This window comes from Antedon mediterranea, chromosome 9 (assembly GCF_964355755.1).
Source record: "Antedon mediterranea chromosome 9, ecAntMedi1.1, whole genome shotgun sequence".
Taxonomy (NCBI): Eukaryota; Metazoa; Echinodermata; class Crinoidea; order Comatulida; family Antedonidae; genus Antedon; species Antedon mediterranea.
The window spans coordinates 2,263,574-2,284,852 of NC_092678.1; the positions used below are offsets into that span (position 1 = coordinate 2,263,574).

The following is a 21,279-nucleotide window of genomic DNA, read 5'->3' on the forward strand; positions in this document are numbered from 1 at the left end:
CTACTGAAGCTCAGTCTACACTATCAAACTAGTTTGACAAAAACAAGTGTGATATACCTAAATATGGTAGTGATCATCATCATGTCCATATATGGGCACATACCTTTTGTCACATAAATTTGATAGTGTAGACAGAGATTAACTCTGTTTAGAACTCAAAAGGATACACCAGGCATGTCCATCATTGGAGTCTGTCACAATATATTTTCTAATGTAAAATGATTAAAAAAAACAAACAAATAAAACAATTTTAAAAGAAAATGTTTACATTTTTTTTATTTACTTTTAGTAAACTACAATTTTAGTCATTAATTTAGGCTAATGAATAAAATTGGCCAAAAATTGTTAAAAACATTTACACTAAAAAGATAAAAGCAGCAGCTATGCGCTAGATATGTATCGCCCTGTGATACCCTTCCATGACTCGTCTACGGAATCTAAGTACCATTATTTGCATAAAATTTGGGTAACAAACAACTGTATCTTTATATCATTAACATAATGGAGACTTATATGGATCACCTTTGACCCTTTAGTACAAGGATAATTCCTTCCCCACCCCCTTTTTTCAACAGTGGTCACATTCATCAACATGGTACGTTATTGTACCCCCTTGCTCACATTTCATGGCATACACTACAAAGCAAGTATTGAACAACTACTGCTGTTGCGTTAGCGCCCACAACACGCAAATGAGAATTTGGGGTTGTTGTGGAAGGTATCACAACATTTAATGTTCTACTGCGTCATAGCCTGTGTTGTTCCATGGAGAAATAAGTTGGGATTTCTCCATGATTGTTCTTATTTAACATTTTTGGCACAACCTAGTGATGGTACTGTGGTACAAATACCAACGCTTTATTCTGTACCTCCTTGGTAAGTATAATAGGATAGCCTTTGCTTAATTTAAAGAAAATGTAAAAACTGCAATTCTTCCATATACATTCCAAAACACTGAATGTCCAATACATTCACTCTAAAAACACATTTTAAAAGAAAGAAGAAAATAAATAATTTTTGGTTGTCATAGTAGCAAGTTCTAAGCAACAGGCATCTAGTCGTTTTTCATGTCAAATAATCTCATATAATATAAAAATAAACATTAGAAGTTAAGATATATTCACAGTCAATGTCTTAAATTAATTAGTTGATTGGAAAATTAATTATCATGTAAACTGAATATGAATGTCCAAATATAACAATTTACTACAAAAACCACAACCAACCAACCTAAAGCTCTGTCTACACTCTAAAAAAATGTGATGTGCCCATATATGGACATGATGTATCATACCACTACCATATTTAGGTGCATCACTACCTTATTTGGGTACTGTACATAACACTTTTTTTGTCAAAATATTTTGATAGTGTAGACATAGCTTTAGATGCCATAATGGTATGTGGCAATGGGGGTCTGCTAAAGGGGAAGAATTTGCTGTTTTAAACGCTTCAGTAACATCACAAATGTTTGAAAATACCCAGTACCCTGCAGAAGATAAAGGTTGGTTTCCACTTGGATGCAATGATGCAAGTGAATCACAAGCAATTTGATCAATCACAATGCAATATAGAACATCCGAACTGTTGCTTGTGATTGGTCAAGTCACTTACGCTACGTCATTGCATTGCATCCAAGTGAGAACTAAGCTTTAATACCACTATTCAATTGTTTCACCTTTCTATTTGTTCCTGTTACGTAAACTTACTTAGTATGTACTTATAATGCCATCTTTTGAAATACTATAAAGCACTACATTAATTAATGTCCTGAGAATTAATTAATTAGTTAAACATGAATGCTTGCAGATTATGTTTACCTATAAATGTCCTGCAGATACTTAGAATACATACAAAAGTGGTGATTACATTTTTTTTGGTGCAAAATAGTATTAAAAATTGGAAAAAATTAGGGATAAATTCTACTCTTGGTATTTCTCTATTTCAAGATTCACTTCCAAAACCTATTCATCCATAACCACACAGGTTACAATGGTGAGTTTATGAAACAGGACGGTAGGACAACAACTTTGCGATGATGCGTGACGCTCGCACTGTTGTTTGGTTTAAAATTTAACATCAATTGTAAAATCTATTTTTTTCTTCAAGTAGTCGATGTCCCCACTGTCTTCTTTTGTAAACTCAGTTATTTATTTGGTGAATTTTTCCAAACATAACATGAAAAATGCACGACAGAAAACTAGTATTTGAACCAATTATCTTAGGATTATCAGGATGGAACCAGACCAAATGACCACCAACTTTTTGATTGACAGCTATGGCTGTCCATCCAACCAAACAGGCAGTGTGTACTATGAAGTATATTATAATTCAATACATTTTTGTGACAGGTTTGGACAAATTCACATGATTTTCCCAATGCAAAATTTTATTAAATATTTATAATTATTTTTACTCAGATTAAAATTACACATGATATTGTGTAATATATTGCAATACATAATCATTTATATTTACCAATAAAGGGGATGGGGTGACCATACACTTGCGTAAAATTAAAAATATATTTTATCTTCAAAATGTCTAGCTAACCAGCATACTCCATCTACAATCTAATTCCAACAATTTTCTCAAATCAAACTTTACAATTGTTATAAATTTACTCATGATGGCAACCCTCATGATGGCAACCCTCATGATCATTTAAAATTCATACATTAGCATAATACATTATAATATGTAGTCAAAACTACATTTAAAAAAACAAATAAAACTGGACTTCCACAAAATAATTTAGCACGAACTTTGGCATGTTTTGTTTTCTTATGGCTTTACATTAATAAGTTGATTTGTGCTTACAACGTTATTTCAGTGACTACTCTAGAGGCTAACATGCAAGATTCCAAAGGTTGAGGGCTGTATATAGATTTTTTTTTGTAGAATAGAAATGTTAGCCATTAGGCAATACAGACAGACAAGTATAAGAAGGTATTTAAGATGTATTACCATTTGTTACAATGTACCATAGCATTTAATTTACTGACACTAATTAGCTTAGACTTTTATGACTGTCATCAAGCATTCACTTTAGTTTCCATAAACACATTTTACTAGATATCAAATGTACTGTATATTCTCACATATAGGATGAGATATAAACTTGAAATGTTGGGCATTATCATCGAAGAGGAACAACACTGACTGATGATGCACAACATAATACAAAATGCATCCCATATTCCAACGGAAAAATATTTTGAAAAATTGTATCGATCCAAATGTACACTTTATGTTTACACATCAATGCTCTAGTAAAGGAATGAGATTGTTGGGAAGAAAACAAATGTAGACAACATTGTTTTGTCATATTGTCCTAACATGTCATTGTCGTCTCAAATTTGGGGTTGAATATACTGATAGTATTTTTACATGGAGACATTGGTATGTTAGTAAGCTTGTATATAAATAGACCTTATATGACTGTCATTTATTCCAATTGCTTAAACAAATGTACAGAATAAACATGAAGATCTGTGCAAATTTACATTTTTAGATAAAAGGCAATAGAGTAGTAAAAAGAGTTTAAAAAAAGAGGGAAGATGCAATATAACCACACCTCTTAAGTTTTGTTTACACTATCAAACACAACAAATATGGTAGTGATATGACATCATCATGTCCATATATGGGCACATTACATTTTTTGTTACACATAAAGTTTGATAGCGTAGACAGAGCTTTAGGCTTGTTACCTGCAGGCCTATATGCCTGTTACAGGTCTATGTTCGATAATAGTAGAATTCAACCCCAATATTCAACTATAACCCCATTTATACAAGGTTAAAAGTATACTTTCTTCCAGTAGCTTTACAAACAATTTATTGGGTAATTTTCTTATAAAAATTGTAATTGCTCAATGTCATACGATACCTTCTTTCTCGGTAACAAGTTTCATGAAAATACATTATGTATACGCATATCTTTAAATAAATAAATTTAATAGCATTTGTGTAGCATTTAATCAGATTGTGGAAAATAAATTAAAGCAAATTTAGTGGAATTTCTAATGAGGAAATTTCATTCCGTAGATATAGCAAATTTTTAACATTAAATTCATTATGAATGGACACTTGGCATTAGCATATATTTATTACAAATGAGCACATGGCGCGACCGTTACTATACACACTTGATAAGGATTTTTAACATGTATTATAGTTGTCAGTATTTCATGATAAAATGATTAGATTTAGCGTTCAGACTTTATCTTAAGGCAGCTTAATTTTGGGTATTTCTTAATCACAAAGAATACGATTCATTTAGTAACTCTGTCAATTTAAGAAGTATAACTATCGGATTTTGAAATAGTTTTGTTTTAAGTATCATGGTTGCAAGAAGAAGGATGCGGCAGATTGAGATCAAGATACACTGATAAATTTGTTGCATAAACTAGAGTCCAACCAGCTGCAGGGCGCCCTCTCTAGGACGGGTAACTAGCACAACTAAAAACTATGGATCCAGATCACGGACGTCCATAACAAATCGTGTGCACAATCTGGGACCTGCATACTCTTTGACAATATCAAAGTTTCAGCATTTTATTTTTTTCTTGTCAAACGATCACTTTTAATGATCACTTTTATTTTATCACACTGACTGCGAGACATGATTTTCAATCACGGACTCCTGCATATGATCATTTTCTATCACATGACCATTTAATGGTGGGAAGACTGACACGTTTTCTTCTTCATCTCTGACCCCTTGGCTCGCGAACTTTGACACAAACCTGACCTGCGTGGGCGGTTCTTCAAAGCTGTCTTCCTCGACAATCTCCTCCTCCATCGGTTCTTCCAACGGTATGTTTTCTGAAGGTTCGTCTAACGTAGCTTCGTCGCTAAATTTTTGCGTAATAGTGTCAACTTGTGATGTATCTTCTGGTTCTTCTTCACCCGTGAACTTTGACATAATTTTGACCTGGGTTGGAGGTTCATCAAGGTCATTATCTATTATGACCTCTTCCTGTGCAAAATTGGCATAGGTTCTAGATTGTGTTTGTGGATCGTCTTCAATGCTATATGAAAAACAGGAAATAAATATTAGTCACTTGTAATACTGATACATTACTTATCTCGTTTTCCATGAAATTCTTAAAACAAATTAGACAATGATTTTGTTTGTTGCTTGTCCAGAAACTAAAAACAAGAAACTTAAATGCAATAATCTATATATTATTTCCAAAGGCAAATTACTGAAAAAATGGGTTGCTGGATCTCTTTATAGGTAAAATAGGCAAAAAGCTATGAAAATAAAGCAGTCATAAAGAAGTTCCAAGCTTTTGTAAATAAAAAATTAATTTATATATTAATATATTTGTATTATTTTTATTTTATTTTCTATATTTAAAGATATCTTTTATGTAATCAAATGAAAAAAAACCCCAATTTTTAAACATAATGACATTAAATATTTATAATTTATGTTATTCTCGTTTTTTCCCCATAATCAGAACATCATATAAATAGATATTTTAAGTACCAAAAAAATAAATCGGAGGATATAATTTAATAAACATCCTACAATAAATATAACAACACTACTATAATAACAGACAAGGGTTTGTAACAGATGCGACAGATTATCAGAATAAATATGGTTTATTTATATTCATTTTGCATTAGATGTTGAAGTGTTTATTTTATATATTTGCTATGAACTGCATTGTTTAGACAGGCGTTTCAAGATTTTCTTTTGGAGTTAAAATTACATTAAGAGAGGATGAAACCATTAGCAACATAATGAAGAATAATTTTAACAAAAAAGAATCTGTTTTCTTTCAACAGAAGCAAAATGAAATCAAAATTGATTATGAATTTTTTAACATTACTTGGGAAAATTCCAAGTATATTTATTACCTGCTTTTGTATGGCTTTTTTTTGTAAATTTCGACAATTTTCCAATTTCTGAATTTCTTTATTTGTAAATAAGTATACAACAGACATTGCCCGATTAAAAAAAAAATCAATATTTTGATATCAAAAATGCTTAATAAAATCAATATATCAAGACTTATTTTTGTAAAAGCACCCTCTATAGTTTGATATTTATATTATTAATTTTATCTCTGGCAATTTGTTCATATATTTTCCTGATATTTCATTTTTTTGAAAATGCAAACATTATTATGAAAGGGTTTAAAATCTATTATTATGATAATATAATATATAATCCTTTTTTTTTACATTCTTAATTTAGGAATATTGCCAAGGATAACCATAAATGGTTACACGACAATTACAATGTAACATGATGAACGTCTGTTCTCGTATCCCTTCTAGTTGGTCAGATGTTTGCCCTACTCCGCCGTGACTGTACTTACCACTAAGTACACTTGAGAATACTCGAAACAAATGGGTGGGGCTCTGACCAATTAACTTAGCTCCCCGACGCAAAGTTACTTCGAAGTAGTTATTAAATTACTATTCTGTCTAATATTACTAAATTGCAATAGGCTAGCAAATTTTTGATAGACAAGACAATAGTTATATTTGTTAAAAAAACAGACTATACTACCACAAACAGACTTACATTTCTCCATTTTCAATGTCTCTTTCTTCAGTTTTATCAATGTATCGTCGTTCTATTTCATCTCTCTCATTATCCATATCCTTTTCCATCATCTCATCTTCTTTGTTAAAATTTCGTGGTTGCAGATGTAACTCGGGAGACGCGGTTTCTGAAGCGAGCTCGCTACGAACTCTGGCTTCCTCCCCAAGACTTATGATGGAATTTTCTCTGCCGCTGGGCGATAATAAGGGGCCAGAGGATTTGGATGCAAAGGACGGATACTGGGGACAAGAACTGCCAGTCTGCAAATACAGAAACAAATGTGTTGAAATTGAAGAGAAAACAAATGTATTGAAGTCATGTAGGTCTAGTGTGCATATTTAGATATGTTCAATGAATACATTTTGTTGATTCACTATAAGACGTATTCATTTGGTAAAACATCGTCTTACGTTAACAATTTGAAATTGAACTGTGTAGATTTTAATATTCATCATTATTACTTAAACTTGCTGCGTGTAGCCGACAGAATATTTATATATCAAATTATCAATTATATATATATATTTTGGTGTCCATACATACATATGTAGTTGACTCAAATTTATCTTTGGTACGATTTTATGACAAAGAATGTTGAAAAAAGAAACAAGCTATTGTCATTGTTAGGCTAAAATATTAAAAGCTAGTGATTAATTAATAGCAACTTACCAGTTCATGTTTAATGTCTTTCATTGGGTACATGTGCAGATCTACCATGTCACTTTTTATGAGTGGAATTGGATTTCTATGAAGTAATGGAGAGGAAGCCGTGGTGGGGGTAGTGGGAGCACTTAAGCTCCTGAAAAAAAAAACATACGAATAATCATTATTATTAGACGTGTGCTACTCAATTCAGACATGTGCTACTCAATTCAGACATTAGCTCGCAGCTAAGAGGTTCAATTCCTTAAGCCTTGTCTACACTATCAAACTTTATGGGACCAAAAAATGTGATGTACCTATATATGGACATAATGATATCATATCACTACCATGTTTGGGCATATCACTATCATAATTACATCACACTTTTTGTGTCAAACTAGTTAGACAGGTCTTTACTCCCTCTAAAAAAGATTGAATTATTGTGAAATATATTGTACAGCTTCGTATTACCCTGATATTTGGAGTTTCTGTGGCCTTCTTTTCATAAACTCCAATTCATCTACTGTCCACACTGCTCCTTTCACATTTTCAACTCGAACAAAACATTTATGAAGACTAAGATTATGTCGTACTGCATTCTGCAAAACAAAAGAAAAAACTACTTTCTTATGCATGTTTTGTATTGTCTGCCGATTTAATGGTAGTTTTTAGGTAAGTTTTCTTTGGCTTTTCACAGGTTATTGAGTTAAAATCTAAATTGTTGTATATAAATAAATTACACAATCAAATTACATACGAATGTTCTATTTTGTAAAGAATTAAGTTTTTCGAACATGTAAGAAATGTTCCATACCATAGCTCAATGTTCCATACCATAGCTCAATGTTCCATACCATAGCTCAATCCAAGTTAAATTGCAGTTTATCGGTGTTTTATTATTTAGTTTGTTCTATAAATTCGATATATGGTAAAACATCCATATTATTACAGAATTAAAATGTCACATTAATATGACCTTTCTCTTCTAAATGTTACCATAAGAACATTTGTTTGTGCTTTTTCAAACAATCATAAGCTCATTTGTAAACAATGTAACATTAAACTGTAAATTTATCAACACTTTCATTTTTAGATCAAAAACAGTTACAATATGAGGCAAGTGAAACTACAAAAGAACAGTTAAAACACAAATATATTGTAAATATTTAAGAAATGAATGTTTGTTATTTTTCTTAAATTGTAAATATTTAATAAATGAATGTTGTTGTTTTTCTGTTTTATTTACTTAATTTGCTGAAAAGTCTAAACTAACATCATTGTTTGCTAACAAAATGATAAAATAATAAAATAAATAGATTAAAAATAACACAAGTTCAAATTTATCTATTGTTGCTCCAACCTGTTTACATTATATATGAATAGTAGAAACGTAAATATTTTGGTTCCCAAGGGTGCAAATGGCAACATTTGCGTTTACAACAATAATAATGAGTATAATGATTTAAATAAATTCAAAGTGAAGAAACGTAATTTGTAAGCAACATGAATTTGATGTTAACATAGATTCTCACAGGAGGTGAAGTAATCTAGGTCATCCACAAACAAACACACAGGATAATGTCAACAATACGACAAACAGATTCAGCAGCGGACAAGTGGATTGGCTACACAACACCAAAGCAAATACCTCTCATTAATAACAAACACAGGTTAGTGGAGGATGTTGAGCCTACATAATATAAAATCCTCCACTTGTAATTAGCATTTGATTGCAATGTTTGTATTTAAGAAAGGCAAACTTTAATATGGCCATTAACAAAATTATGATAAATAAGGTGTTTTTTGTCGCTTTCCTTACAGACCCCAGGGCTGACAAAGAAGACTACTGGCATTAGAATAATTTTTATGGTACTTTACAAAGTTGGCATGTTCATGTTGTACAATAATTCATCTACAAATATATTGTGCTATACTCTGTCTACACTATCAAACTAGTTTGACAAAAAAGTGTGATGTACTCAAATATGGTAGTGATATGACAAAATCATGTCCATGTATGGTCACATTTCATTATTTGTTACATAAAGTTTGATAGTGTAGACAGAGCTTTAGGATGCTATCCAATCAAATTTAAACCATAGCACTTCTGCAAGCCCCAATGGTCTATTAGTAGGATGTCTGTAATCCGGGTTCAATTCTCGGTTGGGGCAACGTTTTCTCATCATGACAAATTTCCTAATCTTTTACATTTACAAATTAATTAATTTCCGGTATATTAGTTATTACTGGGCAGAATTTCTGTGAATTTAATAGAGAAATTAAATTTATGCAGAATTATGTTTTTTCTCCACACTTGGGGAATTGGGAAGTAAAAACCACACACGAATAGAAACAAAGTTTATCTGGATTACCTAATAGTATGTGACCATTTTTGGAATTTCAACTCGGTTGTAAATAAGTTGATTATCTGCAAACAGCCTCACAGCATCCTGTTCTGAAATGTTTTCCGACAACAAGTAATTTACATAATTAAGACAATAAAGACATCAACCACAAGTCCCACCTCTTACTTATATGAAAAATATGACAGGAAAATACAAGCAGGTTTTTAATATTTTAGGGGAAACCTGTTAAAAAATGTGTTCTCTGCACTGTGTATCTGAAGGTAAAATATTTAAGTGTGGTTGACCAAGTACAGGATTATGTTCATATTTTGAATTGTAAATATATAATTGTAAAAATGTATATAAATTTAGTGGAGCTGTAGCTTGGTGGTTAATGTGCTTGCCTTCAAATCCTAAAGTCAAAGGTTCAATCCTGACCTAGTATCTGAGTTGTAACTCACAGCTCCGTTTCCTAAGCTTTCAAATACACTAAAGAGACTAACAAACTAGTTTGAAAAAGTGTGATGTTCCCAAATATGATGATGATTTGCCCAAATATTGTAGTGATATGACATTTTTTTGTCACATAAAGCTTGATAGTGTAGACAGAGACTTAGTTCATTATAGTTTATCCATCTTGTAATTGGCGAGTATGAAAAAAAAGAAAACAACTGTACTCGACTTGCCTTGAAAAGGCGGCCATAAAGCAACAAGAGGGGCGATATACACTTGCACCGTAATCATCCCCTTTAGATAGCATTGAAACAGACAAACGAAATTACCTACATGAATACTCTACCTATTCAAGTTTATGTACATGTTTAACGAGAATTACAATTAGCATTTAGTAGATGTCTCGGTTCAAGTTATCTTTAAATTAACTTAGATTCAAAGGCTGAGATTACAAACGTACAGTTAGAATGATTTCGTTTCTCAACATGTATCTTGTAACAGTAGTAATCTTCATAAATTTCACATTTAATACTTCCTAAATTAGTTTAACATCTAAGGTAACGGTCGTTAACGATCGTCATTAACATACATGTCATTTCGCAATAAAAGGTAGCTTTAATGGCCGATTAGAATAGAATTCTGTGTTTGATTTTTTTCTTCACTTCTACTAGTGATTTACAATGTACTTTTCTCAACTCAAACTACCCAGTAAGAACTTCACTTGTAGGAGTCTCACAAAACTTGTAAGAGAGTAAGTGACTACAGAACTTGTAGGAGTCTCACAGAACTTATAAGAGACTCACAGAACTTGTAGGAGTCGTGACAGAAGTAAGATGAGGGGAGCTGGGTCGGTCTTACAAAACATGTGGGAGACTTTTCAGAACTTGTAGAAGAATTACACAAATTATAGGAGACTCACAGAACTGTTGGGAGACTCTCAGAACTTTTAAAAGTCTCACAGAACTAGTGGGAGACTCCTCAGAACTTGTACAATTCTCACAAAACTTGCAATAGAATTACAGAACTTGTGGGAGACTCCTCAGAACTTGCGGGTGTCTTGCAAAAACATTCTCACTTGTCTCATTCTACTACACTACAACGATACACACTTTTAGGTGGTGACACTAATGTATAGTTTTACTCGTTATATGCATTATAGTTTACCACTTTAGTTACCTTCCAAGTAGCCGCATTCCTCCTAAAGTAAGCAAACGTTCTCGTGAACCAATTGTAAATTTCATTTAAGGTAAGCTGCCTTCCCGGTGATTCCACAATCGCTTGTCGGATCAGAGCTGCGTATGTAAAAGGTGGGCGCACATCTGCGTTTCGATAGAATTCACAATTCTTTTGAATTTCTATATTTGAGAAATGAAAGAAAAACAAACAAAGGGTAAGGCTTTATTTAGATAGAATAGGATGGTTTTCTATCAAAAATATATCCAACCACCTTTGACTCCCAACTATCTAACCATTCTTACTATTATATTATTTTAAGCCTTATAGCATTTCTTTTGTGTAACAACAATACTAGGACTTGATATCCATAGTAAAACAAATATATAAATATACAGAGTGAGTGAAAATAAACAGAAAGCTCTGCAATATCACATTTTGTTTGCTTCTCTCAAATTAATACAGTAATATAATATCTTAAACCAAAATAGATTGGAATAAGCACTGGAGAAATACAAACAAATATACTTCAATATCATTTTATGCAATTTGAAATAACACCTCTCAAAATAAAACAAAATAAAAAATTATTTTGTAATTTACATTCTCTTTGGGGTTTTGCTATCTTTTTATCCGAATACCTGGTTTTGTGTCATGTTCGTTCGGTCAACATATGTTGGGTTTTAGTATCTCACAGAAAGGAATGTCTGACCCTCAGAACATTAGTCAATATTTTTCATAAAATAGCGATTATGAGCATTTATAAGTATTAATTTTATTATTCATAACATTTAATAGCATTTACAATCTACTGTTGTTTTCAGACACTGTTCATTTTTTCCTTATTTAGATTTCTAAATAACTAGATCCTTGAATAAACAAAGTAGCATCTGTCTAGCAAGTAAATCACATTACTCTATCCTTAATTATTTACAAATGAGGTTGCTGTGTTTATACAACGAACAAACAACTTATAAAACAGTTTACCGGCGGACAAGAAGAGCTTGACCCTAGCAAAACAAAGGAATAAAAACCAGACAGCCATCGCAAGTATAAACAAACATTCAAACAGAAATACACAATTTAAATTCAGAAATATACAAGATGCCTCTAGGTTTAAATCATTAAAACAAGATGTCGCCTCCACAAATATATATTTTTTAATACCCAGTGGTATAATGGTAGGATATCTGCATATCAAACAGAAGATTCCAGGTTCGAATCCCTATTTGGGTAGATTTTTCTTTTTTATTACTAATTAGTTAATTCCACTGTTTAGGAGTTTGAAATTATATTTTTATTGTATTTCATTTCAATTAAACATTATTCATTTTTAATTAAATGTAATTGTGATTTCAAACTTAAATATTTATTTCAATTAATTTCAAGGAAAATTCTAGGATGATTATAATATTTACAATTGCCAAAGTCAAAACAGTGAAAACTGTGGGTATATTTATAAAACAAATTTTATGCTTTATTTTATGGGATAGACTTAATAAACATTTCGCTTAGGTTATTTAGAAAACTGACAAAATCATTGACTTGAAACTATGGTTTTTTTCCAAGCATGATAAATCTGCGCCTTGTCCTAAGCTAGGATTTGAACAAGGACCATAGAATCATATGGCTACACAGATGAAGTGCCACACTACACAAATACTAAAAAGAAAGTAAAACCTGATATTTACTTCATCCACTACTAATTATTACTATGTAACCAAACACTCTGTACCCAAAATAATATGGTATGCTATAACATAAATAAATACTACACATCTTGTTTTTCTAAATTGCAATTTATCCTTTAAGAAATAACTTAAATACGAAACACATTGTACTGCATTTAGTTTTGTATACTACTTTACCTTACCATACATTTCTATAGTGATCTTCTACATTGTTAAAATCAAAAGTTTTATTTCAAATAAATACTAATTATGGGAAGAATGTCACCAAAACAACATGCTATATCATTTTTTTCTTAGCATGATTTTTTTGTAATCAAAATTAAGGATTCACCAGGATTTTTGGAAGGAGTGTGTATTGGTAGGTTTGAAGGACCTGACATGGCAAAGAAAATAACGGGGTAGGCATGCAATGATTGACCCTCCTCCCATATGTGTAGGGCTAAAAATAACTACTCACGGTGGTGTTCAACTGGTAGGTTTTGGAGGCCTAGCATCAGGCCTAAAAAGCAAGCAAAAGGCATTGATTTAGAAAAATAAAATAATTTTTATTACTTTGGTTTTAAGCAATAAAATAACCGATACCATCATCAAAGATGTAAAATGAAAATTCACTTTCAACCACAGATGGATGAAACTGTAAAAATAATATAGTACTACAAATATGTAGCATATGGTAACATTGTTTAATGAAATTGTTAATTTTTAAAGAATAGTGAGGAAATTGATGTTAGTTACAAAGACGCAATACTGATGAAGATGGAAATGGTTACTGATGTATATTAATTAAGACATGTTCTTAATTAAATTGAATTAAGGCATTTAATACTGTATTTTAAAATAGCAGTGTTTTCTTAATAGTAAAATGAAATGTAAAAAAAACATTATTCCTTAAATTTATGTTTTTAAAGGATGGAAATAAAAGCCTCATGTCACCCAAATGATCCATTTTAGTGCAAACTGTTTTCAGTCCTCATGTATATGCCTACCCCAAAAGTGAAAATAATTTTAATGCAAATTTGATCCATTTGAGTGGGTCCAAGGCAAACCACCGTAATTACAGGCTTGGGATTTCCCAAACCAGCGTAATTACAGGCTTGGGATTTCCCAATCTATGCTCTATGTAGTGATAAGTAATAGTAATAATAAGTATTTTATTTTGCAGTATAAATAAATTGTCATTATTATTTACATATTTATTGCTAGCATAACATAGAACCATACATTATAATACAGAAACACAGAAATTATAACTTGACCAAATCTATAAAATTAGTAGCAGACGTGAATGATGAAAACATAATTGGATTTCATAATCAATGCGTCTTTATTCGATTCAGTGTCTTAGCATGTTGCATTATGGGTAAAATGTCTACAAGCCTAGATTGCAAAATGAAACCGAATGAAACTTAAATCTTGTTGTTGAAATTTTAGCATTTTGTTTGATCAGCACCTTTGTCAACAATTCTTTGTTTTGTTTTTGAATTCTAAAAGCATTTAGTTAAAATTAACAGTCCATATAAATATTATTTTTACATTCTAAATTCTATAAATATTATTCTACTATTATATTCCCAGACTCACCAGAATCCAGAGACACTCCGTACTTTTCACTCATCCGTCTGCGAATGGGACCGGAACTAATTGGGGTATGAATGGGGCTAGGAGGTGGGTGCGGATGAGGGGAAGGGACACTAGGTGTAGATGATATAATTTGTAATGTTTGGGGAGGGGGAATATGTTGAGGGGCTGGAGGAGGTGGAAGATGGGCGGGGGGTGATTGGACGACAGTTGGTGATTGTACAATGACTGATTTCACAGCTGGTGGACTTGCCTGTTAAAAAATAATAATTTGGTTTGTAATGCTTTATAATTAAACAGACTAGAAAAAAGATAAATTCAATAGATCTTAAAATAAATAAAAATGACAATGATCAAAGTTAATACAGCAAAGAAACATGTGTGTGATTAATGTAGGATAAGTTCAATAAAAATTAGGTAATAACTAATTTGTTAATATTTAAATGCATTATAACACTACAATACAAATATTTGAATTGTTTGATTGATTATTTTTGGGAGATAATACACTTTTTTTTTTCTTTTATTTATTGCAAAATACATTGAAATGATTAAAGAATGAAAAACGTACTGCGGTTGATACAGGTGTCTTTGGCTCAGGTGGTTTCATATGCAAATGTGCCATCATAGCCGCGAGTCGCTCACGTTCTTTGGCTAGTTGTATTTCCAATTGGTTGACAACTTGCATTTGAACACGGGCTTGGGCCGTGCTCCTGTCGTCCAATGTGTGTTCACTATTAATATGTCTGTATGAAAAACAAACAGAATGTTAGAAAATGACGACATGGTTCAACGACATTAGGTTTCTTGACCAAACATTTACCTTTCTCGATTTAGTATGCAAACAATTTTTTTTTATATACAGCATGACCATGAAAAATGAGTTCCCCATCTGCTCATATGCAATTTCGTCAAGAACAAATAACGACTTAAAACAAATACCCAATTTTAAAAATGAATTAACCAAATACCATCAAACGATCCAAGGAGAGTTAGTGACACAAGATAAGTATCGACTTTTTGCTCTAACCATACGACTCCCAAGAGGACTTATCCTTTAAATTGTAAATACAGTTAAATACTAAAAAACGCATACCCTTGATATAATCTGTTTATTCAAGAGCATTTAATCTCGACTTGACTCGGTTGTTGAGGTAATCGTATACTGGATGTTGATCCGCGTCAACGACAAGATAGACAAAATAAGGTGAAAGATGACCCTCTCAATTACTTTATGTCAAAACTCTATCTTATTCTGTCATGCCATATAAATATTAAACAGTAATGACTTGAAGATGAAGAAACCAATCTACGGTAACTGTATATAACGACTACCATAAAATTGTAAGTTATATTTCAGATAAATAGCGCTGCGTATTTGAGATTAATTTTTAAATTGTTTCATTACAAAAGTAAGTAGCTCCAAAGTTATCAAGAAACATTTCAATAATTTAAATTATTTTCAAATGTTGATACCCAGAAATTAATTAATTAATATATATACGTTACATAAATCTACATATTTGAAATGTTTACACTGTTTGATAAACAAAAATAAGTATAGCTGCAATATTTGCCAAATGTATAATAAACATTTTAATGATTATTTGTTTTTCCATTTTTCCCAGAATTTAAACATAATACAATAAAATTGTTTATAATTAACAAAAATTAGTATACTGCAATATTTGCCAAATTTATTAATGAACATTTAAATGAATATTTGTTGTCTCATTTTTTCCCAGAATTTAAACTACCATAAAATTGTAAATTGTATTTTGGTAAATAGTCCTATTTTCACATTGTTTGAATGTTTGTCAAATTATTAAAGTAATATTTCATAATTAGTTATTTTCCCATTTTTTCCCAGAATTTAAACATATAATACGTGTCGTTAATCATCACCAACCACCTCTGTTTCCGACTCCTACTCATGATGGATAGTTCATAGATTTGACCTTTAACATTAAACATAGCTAAAGCACTGTTTAATCTAGGATATCCACTAATAACATACCGCAAACACCATCTTATTAACACCTAAATTAGTAGGTAACCAATTTATAATTTACTTACTTAGGTCAAATGTCAAAGTTCATTACTAATAATGTTAAAATTTCAAAATATCGATAGATGCACAGATTATGTTTACAGTTAAAACTCCATAAGAGAGAGGTTGATGAAAATCAAATTAAGATCAATGCTTTTTCAAACAGTTAAAGTGTTCCTTTAACAGAGGTATCCTCTAAGTAGGGGTTGGTTGTAGTGTTATAACAGATAGCACTTTGTTTGTTTCACAGGAAAGTGTCCCTTTAATAGGTGTGCCTGTTAATAGGCGTGTTCTAAGTGAGGAGTTCTACTCTATCTTTATATATTTTTCCTTGAATGACAAGAAAACAAATGACATTACAAAAAAAAGTTATATAAACACATACTTAAGGAAGCTTGAAAAATTATCACAACTAGTCTCGCATCCAGGCCATTTACACATCCCATGACCGTATAGTGGATGGATTGTTGAGCCTATTGCACTCTCCTCTCCTGGAATTCTGAAATGAAAGAAGTTATAATAATAATTTGATACTAATAGACTATTTATATAATGGATTCAAGAAAGAATTTAATTTCATTTTTATTTATTCATTCTTTTATTTCAGAAAATTATGAAACCAATCACTTTCAAATGTCTTTATATAATTCTAAAATGTAAACATCAAAAGTAAAACTGAAAAAAAAAGATTATCAACATAAAATAATCAACAGTATACAGTTTATAATTAAATATATTTCTTATTCACAGAAGTATGATTATTTGTAAAGATTCAGCTCCATTGAACACGCTAAAAAGTGTAACTTTGTCAATTCACAGTGAGCAACGGAAATCCCCCGAGTCACGCTAAACTCTATAGCTACCCTGGGAGAAATGCGTGTCTAGCTATCACACACGTCAACCACTGCTGATTGTATGCGTACAATGAGTCGTAACCTTCTTTAGGGGTGAATGACCTGATTCCAAGTATGAATATCATAAATAATAAATACATTTGCTTATTTATTGTATCAAGAGTAGAAAACGTCTTTGTGTTAAAAAGATTTAAATATTAGAGCTTTTGACTTATTTTAATTTTACAATTTCATTGGTTATTGACTCAATAATTTTGTTCAACTTGATATTAACAATTTAAAGTGCATTGCCAGTAAGATATTGAAATGTAAACTAGGATACAATGGACGACTTACAAATGCACAACAGAATCAATAATTACATATCATAAAAACGTGAAAATTTCAATGCATTACTGTGATAATATTGTAAGACATTCAAGAGTAAAGTCACTATTTATAGGATATGTGCTATGTTTAATGACGTATTGTCATGGTATCATTATTGACTCAAATATAATAGTAGTGTGTTAAGATTTGAACCAATCACCCTGGAATTAGAAGGTAACTGTACAGTACTCTATATATTCAGTCACTATACCTATGTATCATTCTATTCAATGCAACTTCTTTTCAATAATGTACCCTCTATTCAATAAATGTACCTTGTATTCAATAAATGTACCTTGTATTCAATAAATGTACCTTGTATTCAATAAATGTACCTTCTATTCAATAAATGCACCCTCTATTCAATAAATTTACCCTCTATTCAATAAATGTACCCTCTATTCAATAAATGTACCCTCTATTCAATAAATGTACCCTCTATTCAATAAATGTACCTTGTATTCAATAAATGTACCCTCTATTCAATAAATGCACCCTCTATTCAATAAATGTACCCTCTATTCAATAAATGTACCCTCTATTCAATAAATGTACCCTCTATTCAATAAATGTACCCTCTATTCAATAAATGTACCCTCTATTCAATAAATGTACCCTCTATTCAATAAATGTACCTTGTATTCAATAAATGTACCTTGTATTCAATAAATGCACCCTCGTATTCAATAAATGCACCCTCTATTCAATAAATGTACCCTCTATTCAATAAATGTACCCTCTATTCAATAAATGTACCCTCTATTCAATAAATGTACCCTCTATTCAATAAATGCACCCTCTATTCAATAAATGTACCCTCTATTCAATAAATGTACCCTCTATTCAATAAATGTACCCTCTATTCAATAAATGTACCCTCTATTCAATAAATGTACCCTCTATTCAATAAATGCACCCTCTATTCAACAAATGTACCCTCTATTCAATAAATGCACCTTCTATATTCAATTCTATTTTATTGCTTTAAATATATTCAATAAATGAAGCTTTTATTCTATTACAAATTCTTTATATTCTTTTTATCTTATATTACTCTAGTTGTATCTCTATTACACCAATCATTAGATTCACCATTTATGAATACATTTGGGTCAATTTAACCTTTGACCTGGAAACATTTCATAAGTAAAGGTCATCGTTTACAGCCTACAAAACACATCATAATGAATTTTAATCTAAACATGTACGCAGCGACAACACATATTTATTATCTGCATGCACGCATTAACGCTTGTTTTCACCCTAAACCAATCACGCGAGTGATATACAGTGAAATAATAATGAAGAAAAAAAGTAGAAAAAACAAGTAGGTTAGAAGGAAACAGAGTTAATTATATCCAGCTTCCTAGCAGTGTATTCAAATTACACTCGCTTCCTTAATGTGTTGACAATATTGCTTATGATTTCCATGTTATTTGTCAATGACAGTTACCCAGGGTTCAAATGTCCATGCCCTAAAGGCTATTGTTTATAAATGCCGAGAAGTGCCAATAATTGTCTATCGCTATTGTATTAAAATTTATTCCATACACAACACATTTTTCAGCACAAAATTGTTTAGTTTCTTTTAACTTTTACATTCAGATTGTTTGCATAAATTTAGTATTTCAGGTGTATACATTTATTGACAGAAGACACAACCCTGTCACATACAAAAACCCTGTGAAATTATAAGGTAAAAATATATATAGTAATTTGCACTCTCTGTAAACTTTCTCTACTACATAAGCGTCATTTAGTTTCACTTGATAAATGTCGTAATTGTAAACAAAAAAAACATTTAACCTACATCATTCCTTGCGGATGCATTTGTGGTGGAGCTACCAAAAAACCAGCTGGATGCATGAGAGCGCCCTCTGGAATGGATTTGACAACAGACCGTGACTGCGTGACTACAGATGACCCCGATGAACTTGCGCCTGTCGAAACATTGCCGCCTTTCTCGTCGACAACATTTGCAGACACCTCTTTCCAGAGCGCTTGTACTTCTGCGGCACTCATAGCTAAAAGGGAAGAAAGTTGATGTTTAAATTTATTAAACTGATTTAAGACTCAAAATCTTAATTACAAAGTAGATGTTTGTGATTTCTCAACTACTTTAAAATTCAAGTATTATAACTCAATTAGTTATTTAATACTCATACATTTGTCCTTTTTATTGCATTTTAATTTTGATGTTGGTAACAATTTTTCAAAGCATTTTTTGTAATAAATTTTTTTAAATCAGTAAGTTTCTTTTTTTAAACCAAAACAGTACAACAGAATCTGTTGAGTTTTTCAAAAATTCTATAATAAATTTAACTTTTTTTTTAGATAGATAGTCAGTGATTTAAAAACAAAATTTGAATGATTAATACGAAATAACTGTAATCTTAACTGTATTAAAAATAAAAAATAAAATAAAGTCTGAAATAAATAATGTTGATTCAATGGTTTACTGTAAATAATAATATACTGTTTTTATATTATTGGAAGCAATCCTATTCCAGTAATAATAAACAGGAAACAATAGATTAGAAACATTTATACCAGAACAAGAAGAATTGTATAAAAACTCTCATGCATGACTATTAAAATGTTAACACCATAAAGGTAGGTTTTTGTCCACAGGTATGTAGTCAAGAAGTATTTTCACACTTTTAAATGACAAGGCCTCGAATCTGACAATTTCACGAAACGGAAGACAATTTCATATCGCAAGTTTCGCTAAATTGAGTTTAGTGGGAAAAGGATCTATAAAGATCTATCAACTAAGCTGAAGCTGTAATGAGAATATCGTCAATATTACCATCAAACTTTAATGTACACTTTAATGTGTCAAAGAAGACAGGCGAACTAAAGAATATTACGGCAAACGTAATCCTTAAACATCTTTATTTCAGTTCTTTCTTTTGACAGCTATGTCTCATAAAAAATGAAATGTGCCCATACATGTAACAATCACTTTGACTTTTAGCAAAAAGGAAACGCATTTATAGTACGATACATTGCTCACAAGCTGTCAATTAACAGTAAATATGAATTTGTCAAAATATTCTGAATAATTTTAAACATTAAAAAAAAGAAGAAAAACATTAATTTCTGACACTTTATGATGAGAGTATTGAGATTTTAATATTTGCTTCATAATCAACGTTTCCTTTTTATTGACATTTATATTTTTAAAATAAAAGATAAATTATTCATAAAAAAAGAGGAAGAATTCCATCATTTCGTATATTCACTTTCTATTTAATTTTTTACAATAATTAAATAGTGCTAAATATTGATCAAAAAACAAACTTATTTGATCATTGTCATCAGTGTAGGTCTCTTTAAAATCATTTAAAATATAATTTGAAATTTTAACAAGCTTTTAATCTTTCAAAAAATTAATAATAAAAATTAGTTCTGAATAATTCATGTTTATTAATGAATATTCATAAAGCTAGAGTAGCATTAAGAAGTCAACAACATTGCACTGGAATAAAACCCTTGATTAGGAATTATTACATATCCCGGAGGAAAATGGAATATTAATAATCTAAATC

At 30.9% G+C, this 21,279-nt stretch overlaps 1 protein-coding gene across 2 annotated transcripts in view; it reads right to left on the minus strand.

The window, feature by feature from the left end:
• Nucleotides 1-73: 73 nt before the first annotated feature.
• The window catches only part of LOC140059483 (forkhead box protein P4-like), a 50,613-nt gene continuing 29,407 nt past the window's right edge, over nucleotides 74-21,279 (minus strand). Inside the window, exons 5-14 of one of the 2 annotated variants that reach the window (XM_072105412.1) lie at nucleotides 19,539-19,752; nucleotides 16,891-17,004; nucleotides 15,027-15,201; nucleotides 14,459-14,708; nucleotides 13,335-13,376; nucleotides 11,190-11,368; nucleotides 7,687-7,814; nucleotides 7,240-7,369; nucleotides 6,550-6,830; nucleotides 74-5,035 (exon numbers count right to left, since the gene is read on the minus strand). In XM_072105412.1, the coding sequence (XP_071961513.1) occupies nucleotides 4,609-5,035; nucleotides 6,550-6,830; nucleotides 7,240-7,369; nucleotides 7,687-7,814; nucleotides 11,190-11,368; nucleotides 13,335-13,376; nucleotides 14,459-14,708; nucleotides 15,027-15,201; nucleotides 16,891-17,004; nucleotides 19,539-19,752 (1,940 nt within the window). In that variant the 3' untranslated portion in view covers nucleotides 74-4,608. The remainder of the gene's footprint in view (nucleotides 5,036-6,549; nucleotides 6,831-7,239; nucleotides 7,370-7,686; nucleotides 7,815-11,189; nucleotides 11,369-13,334; nucleotides 13,377-14,458; nucleotides 14,709-15,026; nucleotides 15,202-16,890; nucleotides 17,005-19,538; nucleotides 19,753-21,279) is intronic. The other variant, XM_072105413.1, reaches the window with a different exon arrangement.